The sequence below is a fragment of the Mesocricetus auratus genome, unplaced genomic scaffold, assembly GCF_017639785.1.
Source record: "Mesocricetus auratus isolate SY011 unplaced genomic scaffold, BCM_Maur_2.0 Super-Scaffold_100042, whole genome shotgun sequence".
NCBI classification, from domain to species: Eukaryota; Metazoa; Chordata; class Mammalia; order Rodentia; family Cricetidae; genus Mesocricetus; species Mesocricetus auratus.
The window spans coordinates 6,819,795-6,838,362 of record NW_024429219.1 but is presented as its reverse complement, the minus strand read 5'-3'; the positions used below and the strand labels follow the sequence as shown (position 1 = coordinate 6,838,362).

At 47.2% G+C, this 18,568-nt stretch overlaps 1 protein-coding gene across 2 annotated transcripts; it reads left to right on the top strand.

Moving 5' to 3' along the window:
- Nucleotides 1–29: 29 nt before the first annotated feature.
- Nucleotides 30–11,511, top strand: Lzic (leucine zipper and CTNNBIP1 domain containing). 2 transcript variants are annotated; one of them, XM_040734875.1, is made up of 7 exons: nt 38–296; nt 1,596–1,704; nt 3,214–3,349; nt 3,726–3,824; nt 7,207–7,302; nt 7,702–7,783; nt 9,472–11,511. In XM_040734875.1, exons 2-7 carry the CDS (start codon nt 1,604–1,606, stop codon nt 9,528–9,530), a joined length of 573 nt encoding a protein of 190 aa, XP_040590809.1. In that variant the 5' UTR covers nt 38–296; nt 1,596–1,603; the 3' UTR covers nt 9,531–11,511. The 2 variants fall into 2 exon arrangements, with proteins under 2 accessions (XP_040590810.1, XP_040590809.1); XM_040734876.1 differs by lacking the exon at nt 9,472–11,511 and having other exon boundaries at nt 30–296; nt 7,207–7,328.
- Nucleotides 11,512–18,568: the final 7,057 nt, after the last annotated feature.

The following is an 18,568-nucleotide window of genomic DNA, read 5'->3' as shown; positions in this document are numbered from 1 at the left end:
CGCCCGGCCGGGGCCGTCAGGGGCGGGGCCCTTGATTCCAAACACTGGGATCCTTTAGCCGGCGGCGGGCGGGCGGGCATCGCCAGTGCAGGAGAAGGTTGTCCGGTTCCTGATCAATCGCGGAGAGGCGTCGGACTCCACGCCACAGCAGGTGACCCCCGGCCTCGGCGGGATCTGCGGACCGGAGCTTCGAGTTCTTCTACGAGGGGGAAATTGGCGGCCGAGGCTGCCGCTTTTCCTTAATCCTGTCCCCGGGGTTCCTGGGTCCAGCGCTGCTCACTTCCGGCCCCGAGAAGGTGTGGTTTCTGCCCCCTGCCTTTTGTACTTCTGGCTTTGACAGTTTTCCTCTGGGCGCTTCCTGGGTGCTGTGGCCTCACCAGAGGAAACCTCAGTGAAAGCTACGGGAGGCACAGGCCAGGAATTAAATGACCTCGTTTGCATCTTCCTAGGAGTGGAGAGTGTGTTTCAGTTACAGGCTTAAGTTAGGACGGCCGTAGGCCAAGTTCATACATAGCAAATAAAACTACTTAATAGTTTCCCTTGGTCTAGCCAACTCCACCCCTAGGAGGTGTGAAGTTCGAGCCTCCTGTAAACCCTATGAACAATTAATTAATGCTTTCCTCAAGTTGATGACACTCAAGGCTTCCAAAGCTGGAGGTTTGTGCAGTTTGAGAAGCCCGGGAAGCGTGAATGAATACCTTCCACGCCGGGTTGACAGTATTTGAGAGCCGTTTCTACAGTTTTGAGGAAAATGCACCTCTTCAATACTAGGTGGTGCCAGTGAGTTAAATCTTTCTGGTCTAAATGTGTAGCGTGTGGTTAAAGCTAAAAAAAAAAAAAAAAAAAAAAAAGCCTCTATTCCCTGAAGTTTGTTCAGAATAACTTTGCTTCCCGAGACTGTATTGAGGCTTGGGGGTGTGGCCTGCTGATGAGTGCATATCTAGCCCGCTAGTTCTTCCCATTCCCCCCAAAAGGAGATAAATAGATTTTTCTATTAAACAGTGATAACTTATTGGGCAAGGGATTTATCTTATTGGTAGAGTGCTTACCTAGGCACAAATGAGGCCCGGGATTCAATCTCTTGTTCAAAAAAGAAAGGAAAGAAAAAGGCTAGGCATGTTGGCATATGCCTGTCACCCTAGAAGTAATATCGTCCTTTTTCAGTTTTGTTTTGGTTTTTGGAGACAGGGTTTCTGTGCATGGCTCTGGCTGGCCTGGAGTTCATTCTGTAGACCATGCTGGCCTCAGACTTAGAGTTCCGCCTGCCTGGGCCTCCCAAGTGCTGGGATTAAAGGCCTGTGCTGCCACCACTGCGCATTATTTTATATTCTCTTGACCTTGAATTGCACTGGTATGTTCAATCTTTTTTTTTTTTTTTTTTTTTTTTTTTGGTTTTTCGAGACAGGGTTTCTCTGTGGCTTTGGAGGCTGTCCTGGAACTCGCTCTGTAGACCAGGCTGGCCTGGAACTCACAGAGATCCGCCTGCCTCTGCCTCCCGAGTGCTGGGACTAAAGGCGTGCGCCACCAACGCCCGGCTCAGTCTTTTTAAGTCACTAGATGCAGTGTATTACATGTGGGTTTGTTCTTCGTTACAGCGATTAGAATGGCTTCCAGAGGAAAGACAGAGACAAGCAAATTAAAGCAGAATTTAGAAGAGCAGTTGGATAGACTGATGCAGCAATTACAAGATCTGGAGGAATGCAGGTAATAGTACAAGTGCATGTTGCTACTCTGTCTCTGATGGAGAGGGTTCAAGCCGCATGGCTGCCGGCCCATGTGTGTGACTTTGGTCTCCTACATAGTATTTCACAGCACTTTGCCTGCTGGAGAAGTAAACTTCTCAGACTTGGGAGTCATAAAAGACTGGGATATGGAAGGCTTAAAAATGCTTAAGCTCCTGGAAATAACAATGTTTACTCTGTCTTTGGTATTTAAAACAGCTCTGTGTAGAGCAAACTCCTGGCTAATTGCTCAGAATAATACTATGATTGGGCGGAGGGATGGCTCTGTGGATGGGTGGGTGCCCATTATGCTGGAGGCTCTGGACTCTGTCCCCCCCAGCGTGGAAGAAGAGGGAAGGGAGGCCAGTGGCACGTTCCTGTACTCCAGGAGGTGAATGCAGGAGAATCAGAGGCTTAATGTCCTTCTTGACTTCGTGGTGAGTTCCAGGCCAGCTCGACTATATGAGACCTGATTCAATAAAACAGAAGAAAACAAACAGTTAATTGTAGTTTTTAATAACTTTTTGTTGTTGTTGTTGTTTTGTTTTGTTTTTTTGGCTTTCGAGACAGGTTTTCTCTGTATTGTTTTGGAACCTGTCCTGGAACCCTCTCTGTAGACCAGGCTGATCTTGAACTCACAGAGATCCGCCTGCCTCTGCCTCCCGAGTGCTGGGATTAAAGGCGTGTGCCACCAACGCCCAGCTTAGTTGTAGTTTTTAATAGCCTCACAAGGAAGTTGTAAATATAAAAAATGAAAGAGACACAATACAGTGTTTGACCTAGAGTAAGTGTTCCATAAATGGTAGTGCACCATTTATGGTGGTAGAGCTGTTGTTACTTGTAGTCAGTATTTAATGAGCGGCTTGTTTGGCGAATAAAAATACCTTTTATTCAGATGGCAGGTGCACCATGCTGCTCGCCCCTGGGGTGCACAGGGTGCTTCCTGCGGTTGAGGGGACTGACGCTAGCAACAACTCCTTAATGTGACTGTAAGGCCCCTATAGTTATCTGAAGTTGTGCAGGCAAACTGAGGTTTGCCTCTGTTCACGCCTTGCCAGAGAAGTTAATGTGTGCCTGCAGTGCGCCTCATAGTGGGAGAAATTGTTTGGGGCGAGGGGAGATAGCATGCTCCCGGCCCTGGGTTTAGCCACATGGAAAGTGGATGAAGATGCCAGTCGCCGAACTCTTTGTCTGTTTTTTTTTTTTTTTTTGGTTTTTCGAGACAGGGTTTCTCTGTGGCTTTTGAGGCTGTCCTGGAACTAGCACTTGTAGACCAGACTGGCCTCGAACTCACAGAGATGCGCCTGCCTCTGCCTCCCGAGTGCTGGGACTAAAGGCGTGCGCCACCAACGCCCGGCTCAGTCGCCGAACTCTGCAGACATGTGTGCCCCTACAGCTGCAGTCCCCTTCAGCCTTGCTGTAGATCTGGTCCTGAGATTTTCAGACTTAGACTTGCCTGTTATTCTGCACTCTGATGTGACCTGTGCTGCAGAGAGGAGCTCGACGCTGATGAATATGAAGAAACTAAAAAGGAAACTTTGGAGCAGCTGAGCGAGTTCAACGACTCCCTGAAGAAAATCATGTCAGGAAATATGACTTTGGTGGATGAGCTCAGTGGCATGCAGCTGGTAAGAGGAATTCACTGATTGATTCTCTTATGCATGCTTTGCTTTTGTTTTGTGAGTGTATGTCAGATAGAAAATGGCCACGTTGAAGGCGGAGGATGTAGCTCTGTGGTAGTGTACTTACGCGGCATGTACAAGACCCTAGATCATATCCTAACACCTCAAAATAAAAAGTAAGGAGTAAATGAAAGAAAAAGCACTGGGTTTATGACATAGCCTCTTGATTTTGTGTCTATGTGGCTCCAGTAACACGCTCAGAAATGGCGAATGAAAACCGATTTCAGGCACTAAAACCTATTAGTTGTTACTCATCAGTCCAATATTGCAGATGTAATTGTGTGGAATATTTTGGTTACTTTTTGCATTTCTCTGTTTCCAGGCTATTCAGGCAGCTATCAGCCAGGCCTTTAAAACCCCTGAAGTCATCAGATTGTTTGCAAAGAAACAACCAGGTCAACTTCGGACAAGGTTAGCAGAGGTAAAGTTTCTTCATTCTGATCCAGTTGCCGTGGTTTTCTTCCTAGCCCGTGACTGTACTTATCATACTAGCCTAAATTATACTGTTTAAAATTGCTCAGTTGGTGTTAGAGCCACAGCCCTCAATTTTCTGACAGCTTGTACCTTGGGCAATTACAATTCATAATAAATGAATTCGTGAACAGTATGTGGCCATTTAAATCACCTCCAGCCACTTCTGCTTGACCTCTACCTTTAATATTTTGTCCTTTACATCTGGAGCCCTAACTTGGGATCCTATTTGGAATTTATCACCAACGTTGTTTCTGTGTATGTACACTTAATCTTTTTTTTTTTTTTTTCAGATTTGTCTATTTTATTTTTTTGGTTTTTCGAGACAGGATTTCTCTGTAGCTTTGGAGGCTGTCCTGGAACTAGCTCTGTAGACCAGGCTGGCCTCGAATTCACAGAGATCCGCCTGCCTCTGCCTCCCGAGTGCTGGGATTAAAGGCGTGCGCCACCAACGCCCAGCCTTATCTATTGCTTAAAATGATGTGTGTGCACTTCAGTGCATGTGTGCACACGTGTGCAGGTGCCCACAGAAGTGTCAAATGCCCTGTAGCTGAAGTCACAGGTGGCTATGAGCTGCCCAGGGTGGGTGCTGGGAACTTAACTTGAGTCCTCTGAAAGAACAGTACACAGTTCTTAGCCACTGAGCCGTTTCCCCTGCTTGTTAAATGTCTTTTTTGTTTTGTTTTGTTTTGCTTGTTTTGTGCTTTGTTTTTCCAGACAGGATTTCTCTGTGTAGTCCTGGCTGTCGGCCAGGTTGTCCTAGAACTCACAGAGATCCCCCTGCCTCTGCCTTCTAAGTGCTGGGATTGAAGGTGTGTGCCACCACTGCCTGTTCTTTTTCTTTCTTCTTTTTTTGCCCCCTGTTTTGATTTGCTGTCAGGCATCTTTATAAACTTGTTACTCCAGAGATCTGTCTGTGGACTTGGATATAATTATGAGCTAACAGGTAATTTCCGTCTACAAGTAATTCAGTGGAAGAGTAAGAGCGTAACTTCAGGGAATGCGGATATGGTTCAGGTGTAGAGTGCCCTGTGAGCAGCTCACAACTGTGGTCCTGGCTCTGGGGACACAGAGACCACACAGTTCCTGGGGCCCTTGCCAGTGAGAGCCCCTACCATGGAGCTCTGGCCTCACCCAAACACACTTGTATACACTTAGGAGCACATGCACACACGAGGAAAAATCATAGATTAAGGTGAGATCCGTTGCAGAGCTGGAGCAATGGTTAAGAGCTCTGACGGCTCTTCCAGAGGACCCAGGTTCAATTCCCAGCATTCCTGTGGCAGCTCACAGTCCTCAGTAACTCTAGTCCAGGGTACTTAACACCCTCACATAGACATACATGCAGGCAAAACACCAATGCACACAAAATAAGAATAAATAAGTTACAGAAAGAAAAACAGATGAGATAGATTGGGTTTAAGTTTCTGCTGTGCATACGGGGTGGGGCACATGACCTTTGGCAAGTTGTCGTAGTCACCCCGTACCTTGTACCTTGGTTTTCTTATCTGTAAGAAGGTGCTTATGACAGCTTCTACTTGTGGTTGTCATGTGGGTTTGATGACGCTTGGAAGCTGGCTGCAGTCCCAGCTGTTCGGGAGCCAGAGGAAGAAGGATCATTTGAGGCCAGCCTGGACAACATAAGAGACCCTGTCTCAAAACCAAATAAGAGGGGCCAGGTGGTGGCAGTGTCCACCTGTAATCCCAGCACTCAGGAGGCAGAGGCAGGCGGATCTTTGTGAGTTCTAGGACAACCTGGCCGACAGCCAGGGCTACACAGAGAAACCCTGTCTCGAAAAGCAAGCAAATAGACAAACAAACAAACAAATAAGTAAATAGGAAGGACCGATGTGGTGGTGCTTCGGGTGAAGGCGCTTGCCAGCAAGCCTGACATGTGTGTTCCATGCTTGGGCACACATGGTGGAGGGGGAGGACTGACTCCTGAAAATTGTCCTCTGAGCTCCACACATGCACTGTAAACACAAAACAAATCAATAAATGTAATTGAAATGAATAAAAATTTTTAAAAAGCCTTTAATCCCAGTACTCGGGAGGCAGAGGCAAGTGGATCTCTGTGAGTTCGAGACCAGCCTGGTCTACAAGAGTGAGTTCCAGGACGGCCTCTAAAGCCACAGAGAAACCCTGCCTCAATAAGCCAAAAAAAAAAAAAAAAAAAAAAAACACCTGAAGACCTGAGTGCAATCCCTGGAACCCATGTAAATAAATGTAAATGTCGAATGAGAAAATAAATTCCATGTCCTCTGACCTCTGTGTGCATGCTATGGCATGCCTGCTTACATGCATACAATACGCATTAACATATAAAGTTTAAAAAGAAAAGGTAAAGAAAACAATCCTGTCTCCACAAAAGTAAAGTTTTCAGGAAACAGGTTTTTTCCTCCCCCAGTGGAAGCTGTGGCCTCAGTGTTTACAACTTCACAGTGGTTTATGCTATGGACTCAGGTTGAGGGGCCACAGGGTGACGCAGTGCATGCTGGGTTCCTGGAGCCCATGGCAAGGTGGAAGATGGGAACAGAAGCCACAGAGTTGTCCTCTGAGTGTCACATGTGCACCGTGGAATGCACACACCCCAACACACATGCACACACACATGCACGTGCACTCAAAACTGGTCTGAGGTGGTGGCCCATGCCTGTAGCCTTAGCATTCGGGAGTCTGAGGCAGGAGAGTTACCCCCATGCTTTGAAGTCAGTCTGAACTACATAGAGAGTTTGTTTCAAGAAACAACAAACATGGGGTGTACAAACTTGCAGGCCCGCAAGATAGATCAGCACTTTAGATTTCAATTTCCTGAGTTTGATTTCCCTCCCCAGAGCCACATGGCAGGAGAGAACTAAGTGCCACAACTTGTCCTCGGACGTCACACAAAGGCCCAGGCACGCACGCACGCACGCACGCACACGCGCACATATACAAGCACACAAGCTCACACATGCACACACACTAATAAACAATGAAGGTGTTTTTTTTTTTTTTAAACTTGCCTGATGGCACTTTTGTGTGATGTTTCAGACTATTTCTCTAGTTTTTTTGTTTTTTTGGTTTTTTTGGTTTTTCAAGACAGGGTTTCTCTGTGGCTTTGGAGGCTGTCCTGGAACTCGCTCTGTAGAGCAGGCTGGCCTCGAAATCACAGAGATCCACTTGCCTCTGCCTCCCGAGTGCTGGGACTAAAGGCGTGCGCCACCACCGCCGGCCTCTCTAGTTTTTATGTTAACAAGTAGCTGTGCTTTAAGAAGTGGACTGAAAAGCGGGGCTTTCTGCACAGAACGGCTTTGGCTCCTGTGCACATGCCTTGCATTTGTGCTTTGCAGATGGATAGAGATCTGATGGTGGGGAAGCTGGGAAGAGACCTGTACACGCGACAGAAGGTGGAGATCCTCACCGCGCTCAGGAAGCTTGGAGAGAAGGTCCTGGCACTTGATGGGATACGCTGGTAGAACATTCGTGTTGTACTTTTTCCGGAACGTGCTGCCCTGGTTGTAGTCTAGAGACCTAAGAAATCAAAGCAGTGTTTTTAGGTTTATTTTATGTGTGTGAATGTTTTGTCTGCTCGTTTGTGTGTGTACTATTTACATGGGTACCTGGTGTCTACAGATGTCAGAGGACAGCATTGGATCCCCTGGAACTGGAGTTTTGGATGACTGTGAGCTGCCGTGTGGGTGCTGGAAAGGAACCAGGCTCCTCTGCAAGAACAGGAAGTGCTCTTAACTGCTGGGCCTTATCCAGCCCCCGAGACTTCCTCACTGTGGCTCTAGGACTTGCTCTAACAGCGGCACTCACTCAGTGTACTTTGTCTCACCTTGTAGCTGACAGAAGATGATGAGGCCTTCCTGTCAGCCAATGCAGGTGCAGCGCTCAGCCAGTTTGAGAAAGTCTCCACAGACCTTGGTGAGTGAGTGCCTCCATCGTCCCTCCCCTCCCCTCCTCTCCCCTCCCTCCCCTCCCCTCTGCTCCTCTTGCTTGATTTCACTCCTTCTCTTCTGTTTTTCTTTTTCTCTGAGTAAACATAGATTATTATGGAAAAGTAAATGAACTCCCGAGAGTAAAAGGGTCTTTACCTTTTTTTTTTTTTTGTGATGCTGTGATCAAGCCCAGTCTTGTTCTTGGAACCTGGGTTTGTACTACGGCTCGAGACTGACTGAGAGCACGCCTGAGACAATAATGACCTCTCCTTGAGTTCACAGTGACACAATTTTTTTTTTTTTTGGTTTTTGAGACAGGGTTTCTCTGTATTGTTTTGGAGGCTGTCCTGGAACTCGCTCTGTAGACCAGGCTGTCCTCGAACTCACAGAGATCCGCCTGCCTCTGCCTCCCGAGTGCTGGGACTAAAGGCGTGTGCCACCAACGCACGGCCAGAAACACATTTTTAAAAATTACATGTATTTGCTGGGCGGTGGTGGTGCACGCCTTTAGTCCCAGCACTCGGGAGGCAGAGGCAGGCGGATCTCTGTGAGTTCGAGGCCGGGCTGGACCGGCAGCCTCCAAAACAATACAGAGAAACCCTGTCTCATAAAAACCAAAAATTCCATGCATTTAAATTACTTTTTTTAAGTCAGGTGGTGGTGGCGCATTAATCCCAGCACTCAGGAGGCAGAGACAGGCGGTACAGGTGTGCAGGTCCCAGAACAGCTTGCAGGAATTGCTTCTCTTCTACCGTGGGTCCTAGGATTAATCCTAGGTTATCAAGTATGAGGGCAGGTGCCTTTACCACTGAGCCATCTTACCTTTTTTCAGAATCAGGGAGACTGGGGGGTGTGTGGGGGGGGGATCATCTATTTTAAATATTTACATGTATGAGTGTTTCACTTATGTGTATATGGGAGTCCATAAGAGGGTGTTGGGTCCCCTGCAACTGGATTACAGTTGTGAACTGGTGTGTGCGATGGGAACCAGACCTGCATCCTCTAGGAAGTACTCTTAACCACTGAGCTAGGACCTGCATCCTCTAGGAAGTACTCTTAACCACTGAGCTAGGACCTGCATCCTCTAGGAAGTACTCTTAACCACTGAGCTAGGACCTGCATCCTCTAGGAAGTACTCTTAACCACTGAGCTAGGACCTGCATCCTCTAGGAAGTACTCTTAACCACTGAGCTAGGACCTCAGCCTCAGCACCCTCAGCTTTGCATCCAACTTATAAGATCCTTCAACAGCCGGGCGTTGGTGGCGCACGCCTTTAATCCCAGCACTCGGGAGGCAGAGGCAGGCGGATCTCTGTGAGTTTGAGACCAGCCTGGACTACCAATCGAGTTCCAGGACAGCCTCCAAAGCCACAGAGAAACCCTGTCTCAAAAACAAAAACAAAAACAAAAACAAAAAAGATCCTTCAACAACATGTTAGTGTAAAAGTAAGTAAGAATTTTACATATTTGCCTTCAACTCTAGAGCTGAGTTGGGCTCCTCACTGGTAAGCCATTCTTCTGGCCGCATTGTTATGTAGAGGGAAGGGGATCCAGATGGCAGCCTGCCGTGTAGGGGTTACTGCGTCTGATTTCTGTAGCTATGTGGTATGTCCCCTCATTACCTGGGACTGTAAATGCTTTGAAGTAATCTTTTCATTTTCTGTCTTTTTCTTAGGCTCTGGAGATAAGGTCCTTGCTCTGGCAGGTTTTGAGGTTGAAAAGGCCAAGAAATGACATTGTGGCAGATTGGTGCCACCAGCCCCATCCTAACTGCACATGGTGCTTTCATCCTGAGGACTTGGGGGCAAAGAAATAGAGTCTCAAAATGCCCAAGAACAGGTGACGTGACAACAGTGTGGCTTCTGCTTAGGTCCTTCATCCTAGAAGGTCCTCGTCCTTCTCTGTGTGGGGCTCCCTCAAATGACCCTGGGCTTGTGGGGACAGGGGACCTGCTGGACTCATTCTTATAAGACGCCTTGTGTTTCAGTGCTGACAGGAGTGAGAGCTGTCAGCTAGCGACTGTCCTGATTCTTGTCTGCACGCCTTGGGTGACCCGTACGGTGATGCCACTAGCTCTCCGTGTCTATAGAATCTTAGAAACCTTTTCATTTTCACACAAGGAAACCGAGATGTAGAAAGAGCATGTGATCTGCCTAAAGTCACGTTAGGGACAGAGCTGTGGCTGTGGCTCAGGTGTCCTGACTCCTGGTTTTATTTCTTTATTCTGTACTGTTGTTCGTTTGTATTGTTTTTAAATAATTAACTTGTATTTATGCAAGTTGGCGTCTATGAAAATTCAGTGTCCTGACTTGGAGTTGATGGACACTAAGGGGCTGTTCCCAGCCTGTGAGCGGGCAGCATGAATGGGGCCCATTGTATCTCTGGGTTTCTAACAAGCAACAATGGGAGGCCCTGTTGAGAGCCTCCTGAAGTAATTTAACCTCCTGCCTTGTCTCAGTGGGGAGCAATAGGAAATGACAGCCCCAGGCCCTCTGCTGTGACCTCTTGCCAACTCTGAGGGTGGTAACAGTAAGTTACTATAAACTGTGCAGTTTGGGGAGAAACAAACTAAGTTAGGAAGAAATCAAGTTTCTCCCTGAGTGCGGTGACTATTCGTGGGCAGACGCACAGCCACGTCCTCACACGAACCTTCCCAGGCTTCCTCTCTCTCTCTCTCTCTCTCTCTCTCTCTCTCTCTCTCTCTCTCTCTCCTTTATACAAATTTAAAACGTTTTTACTGCTTCTTGTAAACTTAAAATCTACTAGGTGCTTTGCCAACTGGACAAATTAGGGGCCTCAGCTATGTAAATGCCTTATTTGGAACTTGTAATGTCTTTTGGATTTTTTTGAGGGGTGGGTCTCTGGACCAACAGGACGACCCAAGCCTAATGACCCGAGCTTAATCCCCCAGATCCACCTCGAGAAGGAAGAGAGTTGACTTTTACAAGTTGTCTCCTGACCTCCACATAAGTGCCATGGCCTATGTTTGTACAAGCTTACACACGCACGCCCACCCACACTCAGTAAATCCAAGGAAAATTGAAAAGGGGCCTCCCTGTGTTGGAGTCCTAGGCTCCAACTCTTGTCTGGTACGCGGATGAGTGCTGCTGTGCCTTCCCAAGGGGTCGTCTCCATTTGATGTCTCCTGACCATCACTCACTCAAGTGTAGCACACCAAGAAAGGTTGCCCACCGCTGTAACCTACGGTGGATGTATGCCGCCACCATTCCATAGAGATGAAGTTCCTGTGAATGCGGAAGTCACTGTTTGCCTGTGTAGATTCAGTAGCTGTCTGTACAGTCACAGTGCTGTGCAGCTCCCAGCCTGGTGCCTGGTCATCCCCTCATTGCCCCCCCCCACAGGAACCTCTGTCTAGTAAGCAGTCACTCCAAAACGCCTTCCCGCCAGCCCGCCAGCGTCCACAGATCCGCTCTCCTGGCCCCGTGGACTTACTCTCTGGATAGATAGTTCACCTGAACAGATGTGTGATGATGCCCTATGTGGCCTTGTTATGTATCTGACTTTCTCACTTCATGCAATGTTTTTAGGGCTAACCCACATTGTAACACACCTCAATTCTTCATTCCTTTTAGTAACTGAGTAATACTTCACTGTATAAATGCTGTTTTGTTTAGCCATGTGTTTGATGATCAACTGAGTTACTTTCACACTTTCAGCTCTTGTGAATAGAGCCACTATGAGAATTTCTACACAACTGCTTGCTGAATGCCTATTTTTCAGTTTCCCTTGGGTCAGTACCTAGTGATATAGAGTTGTTATGTTGGCTTTTAAACTATAGCAAGGTTATCCTTTGTCTCCTGATCCCACAGTAAACCAAGGAATCTAAGAGTACTTTTTCATTTGAAAGAGACTCATAGCCTGGCACACGCCTTTAATCCCAGCACTCGGGAGGCAGAGGCAGGCGGATCTCTGTGAGTTCGAGGCCAGGCTGGACTGACAGCCTCCAAAACAATACAGAGAAACCCTGTCTCGTAAAAACCAAAAAAAAAAAGAACAGCACCAGGAGGCTAGGTATGGTGGCATACACCTGCAACCCCAGTACTGGGAGGCAGAGACTGGGGGATGAAAAGTTGAGGCAAACCGCAGCTTCTTGAAGCCCCTGTCTCAAGCCAAAAAGCAAACCAAGCAACCAGATCAGCATAGTGAGGTACTTGTTAATCACACCCACCTGCTAACTGAGAGTTATCCTTTGTTACTGACGCTGACACTTATGGTCACATCAGTTACTTCATCTTTTTCCACTTTGGTTTTTCAAGGCAGGGTTTCTCTGTGCAGCCATGCTGGCTGTCCTGGAACTGACTTTGTAGACCCGGCTGGCCTTGAACTCACGGTGCACCATCACACCCAGCTCAGTTACTTCATCTCATCAAGCCTCACCTTTTTCAGTGGCGCTAGTAAGACTTGCCTCATACCTTACTGTGCATTTCCGCCCTTAGTGCATATTAGCGTTGGCGCTAACCCACCAAGCTGCTCGTCTTAGCACTGTTTGACATCTGCTTCCCGAAATCACGTTCATGAGTCAGTTTTGTGCAGGTGCAGTCATTCAATATAGTAGGAGTGTCTCCTGTTCATATGTGCAGACTCTTTCAATCTTTGGAAGATCGGAGGCCCTGTCACTAACAGCTAGCCTTTGAATATTCTATGTCAAGATGTTTGGGGAAAATCCAAATTTCAAGCCAGGTGTGGTAGCACACACCTTTGATCATAGCACTGGGGAAGCAAAGGCAGTCAAGTCTCTGAGCTCCAGGCTAGCCTGGTCTACATAACAAGACCCTTTCTTTAAATAAATAAATAGATTTCCTCTTTTCTCAAAGAATTAGAGCTGAAGCAAAAACTAAGTTCTGGGGGCTGGAGAGATGGCTCAGGGGTTAAGAGAACTGGTTGTTCTTCTAGAGGTCCTGGGTTCAATTCCCCTGCACCCACATGGCAGCTCACAACTGCCTGTAACTCCAGTTCCAGGAGGTCTGACATCCTCACACAGACATGCATGAAGGCAAAACACCAATGCATATAAAATAAAGATAAATAAATAAAAAAACTAAGTTCCAATGAGAGAGTGTCTAAATGGGCTGTTAGGGAAACCAATAAAACAGATTTTGTGTGTCAGCGTTTTGATTGAGCTTGTGAATGGTGAGACAGGTATTTTAGGTAGGTGGACTTTCAAGGAGAAACCAAGGCTTTGGGGCTTGTTAACTTTGGTTGTTAGGCCTTTCACTGGAGACAGAATGCCAAGGGAAAGTCTGTGCAACTCCGCCGTTGATATAGCGTCTTCCTGCAGTGAATGATGAGCAATTGGAACTCTAGAGTAAGTGATCCGCCATCACTGCAGTGGTCAGCCACCTTCCTGTCTGCTGTTTGTTGGGTTTTGGTTTTCTCAGTATTCTTTCTCTTACAGAGACCTTTCTATTACTTTGCCTCTCAAAATGTTTTCCCAACATTAGTATGTAAATTAAAACTGTCAGCATTCCACACACAGATTCCCAGGAACAAATTGTACCATATAATTGCTTCCATTCTGTCTGGCCCTGGAAGTGAAGAAAGATATTAGAAACTGGAGAAATGTGTTCAGTGTTTCATCAGGTTTCTAAAAGCCAGCTAAAAGTGTGGCCCTAATAGATAATCCCCAATGATATGTCCCTTTGACATCCTAACTTGCCTCCATTTTGAAGTTTTTCTCACTATTAAGCTGACCTTGCTTGTTTCTGGCAGGGCCTTGAATACATGGGCTCACGCTGTGAGGTTTGAGGCTGTCAGTTGGAAGCATCCTAACTGAGAATGCATCTTGTGGTAGGGCACTTGCTGCGCATGTGCAAGACCATACATACATACATACATACATTAAAGGCGTGCACCACCACGCCATTTCTAAAATCATGAATTAGCCATGGATCCTCTGCCCCAATTTCTAGCAACTGTAACCATGGACTTTTGGTACATTCTCCAATGCCTCTAATGAAACCATGTTCTAGACATAATTTCAACACTTGAGTTAAGAATGTAAGTTATCAGCCGGGCGTTGGTGGTGCACGCCTTTAAATCCAGCACTCGGGAGGCAGAGGCAGGCGGATCTCTGTGAGTTCGAGACCAGCCTGGACTACCAAGCGAGTTCCAGGACAGCCTCCAAAGCCACAGAGAAATCCTGTCTCGAAAAACCAAAAAAAAAAAAAAAAAAAAAAAAAAAAGAATGTAAGTTATCGAGCTGGAGAGATGGCTCAGCAGTTAAGAGCACTGACTGTTCTTCCAAAGGTCCTGAGTTCAATTCCTGGCAACCACATGGTGGCTCACAACCACCTTGAATGAACTCTGATGCCCTCTGCTCGCATGCAGGCAGAAGATTGTATACATAATAAATAAGTAAAAATGTTAGTCATCACCTTTAATCCCAGCACTCAGGAGGCAGAGCCAGGCAGATCTCTGTGAGTTCCAGACCAGCCTGGTCTACAGATTGAGTTCCAGGACAGCCTCCAAAGCCACACAGAAACTCTGTCCCTGTCTCCAGAAAAAAAAAAGAATGTAAACTATCAGCTGAGCAGTGGTGGTACACGCCTTTAATCCCAGCACTAGGGAGGCAGAGGCAGGCAGATCTCTGTGAGATTGAGGCCAGCCCGGTCGATAAAGAGAGTTCCAGGACAGCCAGACCTATACATAGATCCCCTGTGTTGAAAAACAAACAAAAGAATATAAGTTGTCTTTTAAATTTTATTCATTTTGCTTTTGTACAGCCTCGCACAGTAGCCCAGGCTATCCTAGAACACGAGGGTAGTACACTGGCATTGCACACGTGCGGCTGCACACTGACTCGTGAGAGTTTGCTGTCAGGTTGTCTGCTTGCTCAGCAGTTGGCTCTTTTCATTTATTTCTGTCACTGTCAAATCGCTATATTATTCAAGGCTATACTTGATTTATCTAGGGCTGGCAAGATGGCTCAGTGAGTAGAGACACCTGCTGCCACGCCTGACAGCCTGAATTCAGCCCTGGGGGCCCACATGATGGAAGGAGAGAGCCAGATCCCCCACGTTGTCCTCTAACCTATATACAAACACACATAAGTAAAATGATTTTTTAAGCCAAGTGGTGGTCATGCACACCTTTAATCCCAGCACTTGCAAGGCCCAAGCAGGTTTAAAGCCAGCCTGGTCTACAGAGCAAGTTTCAGGACAGCAGGGCTACACAGAGAAACCCCATCTCGTTTAAAAATGTTTTTTGTTTTTTAATTAAGGGGAAAAAACTATATGGAAAACCTGAAATTTCCTTTAGTTCTGACATCCCCCCCCCAATATTCATCAACCATGCCCCACTGGAAACTGAGGCAGTTAACTTCAACAACCACCAAAGAGACAGGTAGGTAGTTTAGGTCAAAAGTAAATGTTTTACAGGATTAGATTGGCCTTGTCTGTGGTTCAGCCAGGGTCTTGGGGAATGTGGAGTTTTGCTATTTCATCTTTGAAAAGGTGATCATTTCGTTAAGAGTCTGAAGTTCATAGCAAGTTTATCCTGAGTCTTCACTACCTTAGGTCCCCTTTGTAAAGTTTAGACCTACTGAAATACTATTTCATATTTACTCAGAGCATTTGTTCTCTTGGAACTCACACAGAAAACCCTGTCCCATGGCCTTGCCTCGTGGGGTCTTCCTCAGGCTGTCCTCTGAGAGTATGGGTGACTTGCTGCTTTGCCAGGGAATTGCAAGAACCGATTCCATATGATGGCATCAGACAGACACAGTGTTCTCAGGAAGCTGAGACATGGTTCCCGCCCTTCCTTTGAAAATGGATGCCGCTCTGGGGAATCAGACTGCCAGCCGGCGGCCAGCATCCTGTATGCCAATTGGCATTTTTCTTTTCTTACCTTTTTTGGTTTTATGAGACAGGGTTTCTCTGTATTGTCTTGGAGCCTGTCCTGGAACTGGCTTTGTAGACCAGGCTGGCCTCGAACTCACAGAGATCCGCCTGCCTCTGCCTCCCGAGTGCTGGGATTAAAGGCGTGCGCGCCAGTTGGCATTTCTGACCTGTGTTACCTGTGCCGGAGTAGGAGGTGCATTGTGCCAGATTGGTTGGCTTTGGGGTATCCACTCTATATACTAGAGAGTGCCAGGGGTCAAACCCCAGAGCTCACACATGCTAGACAAGCACTCCACCCTGAGCTACGCCCCAGCCCTGCAATCTCCACCTCCAACCCTAATCCCACCACTCTTCCACACCTGCTTTTTAAGTTTGCACGCTATCTGATCCTGGCCTCATTCCCTTTATTTTTCTTAACATTTCGTGTGTGTGTGTGTGTGTGTGTGTGTGTGTGTGTGTGTGTGTGTGCGCGCGCGCGCCTGCCTGTTTGTCTGTCCATCCGTCCGTCCATGTCCGTGTCCGTGTCTGTGTGTATCATGGAATGCTGGTGGAGGTCAGAAGACAACCTCCAGGAGTCAATTCTCTTCTCCACAATGTGGGTTTCAGATTGAATTTAGGTAATCAGGCTTGAGGGCCAAGTGCCCCTAACTGCTGAGCCATCTCTCTGGACCTGACCTCAGAATTTCTGTGTAGCCCAGGTTGACCTTAGTGGTCTTGCTTTAGCCTCCTGGGTGCTGGGATTACAGGTTTATGCCTGGTTTTCCTCCCACTTTTCAAGGGCCTTCAATACTCATAAGTGTTTTGTGAAGGACTGCCTTGAAGCTGCAGTATAAAGAATTGTGTGATGGTGCATGCCTTTAATCCCAGCACTCAGGAGACAGAGGCAAGTAGATCTCTGAGTTCAAGATCAGCCTTGTCTACAGAGCAATCGCCAGGATAGGCTCCAAAGCTACACAGAGAAGCCCTGTCTCAAAAAACAAACAAACAAAACAAAAAAAGAATTGTGTGGGACCTAGGAGAGAGGGCTCAGTGGGAGCGTGTGCTTGCTGTGCACACATGAGGGCCTGCGTGTGGATCCCCAGGACACCATAAAAAACGTGGACACGCCGGGCGTTGTTGGCGCACGCCTTTAATCCCAGCACTTGGGAGGCAGAGGCAGGCGGATCTCTGTGAGTTCGAGGTTGGGCTGGACCGACCGCCTCCAAAAAATACAGAGAAACCCTGTCTCGTAAGAAAAAAAAAAAAAGAAGTTGGGCATGGCTGTGCAAGCCTGTAACCCATGCCACGGGAGCAACGACAGATGGATCCCTGGGACTTGCTGGCCACCAGCCTAGCACCATGTTCATTGCAGTCTCAAGAGTGATAGAACAGGACATGTGACGTCCTCTGCTGGCCTCCGCATGAGTGTCCACCCTCACAAAGCACATACATCATACACATAAACACAAAAGTGTAAGAGCAGAATAAACCAGGTGTGGTAGGTAGCATATGCCTTTAATTCCTTATCCCAGGAGACAGTGACAGGAAGACAACTTTCAAATAGGGGCTGGTGAGATGGCTCCGAGGGTAAGAGTTCTTGCTGAGGGAAAACCTGATCCCTGGATCCCACCGTGCTGGAGAACCAATCCCTGAGCATTGTCCTCGGACTTCCACTCGTGGACCATTGCATGCCCCACCCCCACCGTGTACTTATACAAACAAAGAAGAGTAGAAATATCAAGAGTACTAGGTAAAATGGCGGCACTGTGTCTGGGAGAGAGAGAGTGTGTGTGTGTGTTCTGAGTCTAGGAGTCTAGAGGAATGGGAAGAAGGCCTTGGGAGTCGCTGGAGTACCGGTGTGGGAAACACTTCACAGGTCTGATCCTCCCCTGGTTCTCTTCCCCCGAGGTGAGGTGAAGGACTTTCTCAGTTATACTTCCTCTTAATGATGCAAATGAGCTTTAAGAGACCTTGTAATCGCCTGATGAAAGCGTGTGAATGGGCTTGTGGGAACTAGAGTGTTAATACTTGAGTTGTCTCAGCAGGGCATCATTGGCAGCAGAAATGGAAGGCAAATTAAAACTAGTTCCTTTATCTTTTCCAGCCCCTGCAACTCTTTTAGCTTGCTGCCTCTGAAAGGAAAATGAATGGAATGGTCAGCCCCAAGTTGTTTTTTTTTTAAAGTTTCTGTCACCTGTATGCATGCTTGGAGACTCCCTGCCTCCTTCCCTGCGAACCTTATTCCTAAAACAGCTTTTCTGCTAGTTAGTGAAATAAGCATCCCTTTCTATCCTGTCGTACTTAGCCACCAATTAGTCAGATGAGCAGAAACGCTCCCCTGCTGCGCACTGTGCCCGGGGCATGAAGAAGCCGGCAAGGCTTTGCTGGTGCAAGCTACTTTTAAAGCTCTTTTATCTCCCAGGAAAGGGCCTCAGTAGGTTTGGTCTACTCCCTGGAGCCTGTAGCTATTTCAATCTAACTACTCATTAAAGTCAATTTAAGATATTACTAAAACCTTTAGATTCTTTACATGAATCACCTCTACTTGAATCCAGTTAAAAATAGCCCACTTTCCCAGCCCAGGGGGCCCCATCTCCGCCAGTCTCACCCCCCAGCAAAAATATTGATGTCCAACAAGGCTAGCTACTTATTAAAAACCCAGGCCATCCAGGCATAATGTCACATACCTATACTCCCTTAACTCGGAAGGGAGAGGCAGATGCATCGTGAGTTCAGGCCAGCCTGGAACGTGTGTGTGTGTGTGTGTGTGTGTGTGTGTGTGTGTGTGTGTGTGTGTGTGTACATATATGTTATATATACATACATACATACATACTTGACCTCATCTCTGAACATCAAGACAGAAAGCCTGGATGGATGGCTCAGCAGTTAACAGCACTTACTCTTGCAGAGGACTATTCAACTCCCAGCACC

Excerpts from the sequence above, each read along its gene's own strand:
- Lzic (XM_040734875.1), top strand. The coding sequence starts at position 1,604 with ATGGCTTCCAGAGGAAAGACAGAGACAAGCAAATTAAAGCAGAATTTA. Across the intron at positions 3,350-3,725 it reads AGCTCAGTGGCATGCAGCTG|GCTATTCAGGCAGCTATCAG; the intron begins GTAAGAGGAATT and ends CTCTGTTTCCAG. Across the intron at positions 7,303-7,701 it reads TCAGGAAGCTTGGAGAGAAG|CTGACAGAAGATGATGAGGC; the intron begins GTCCTGGCACTT and ends CTCACCTTGTAG.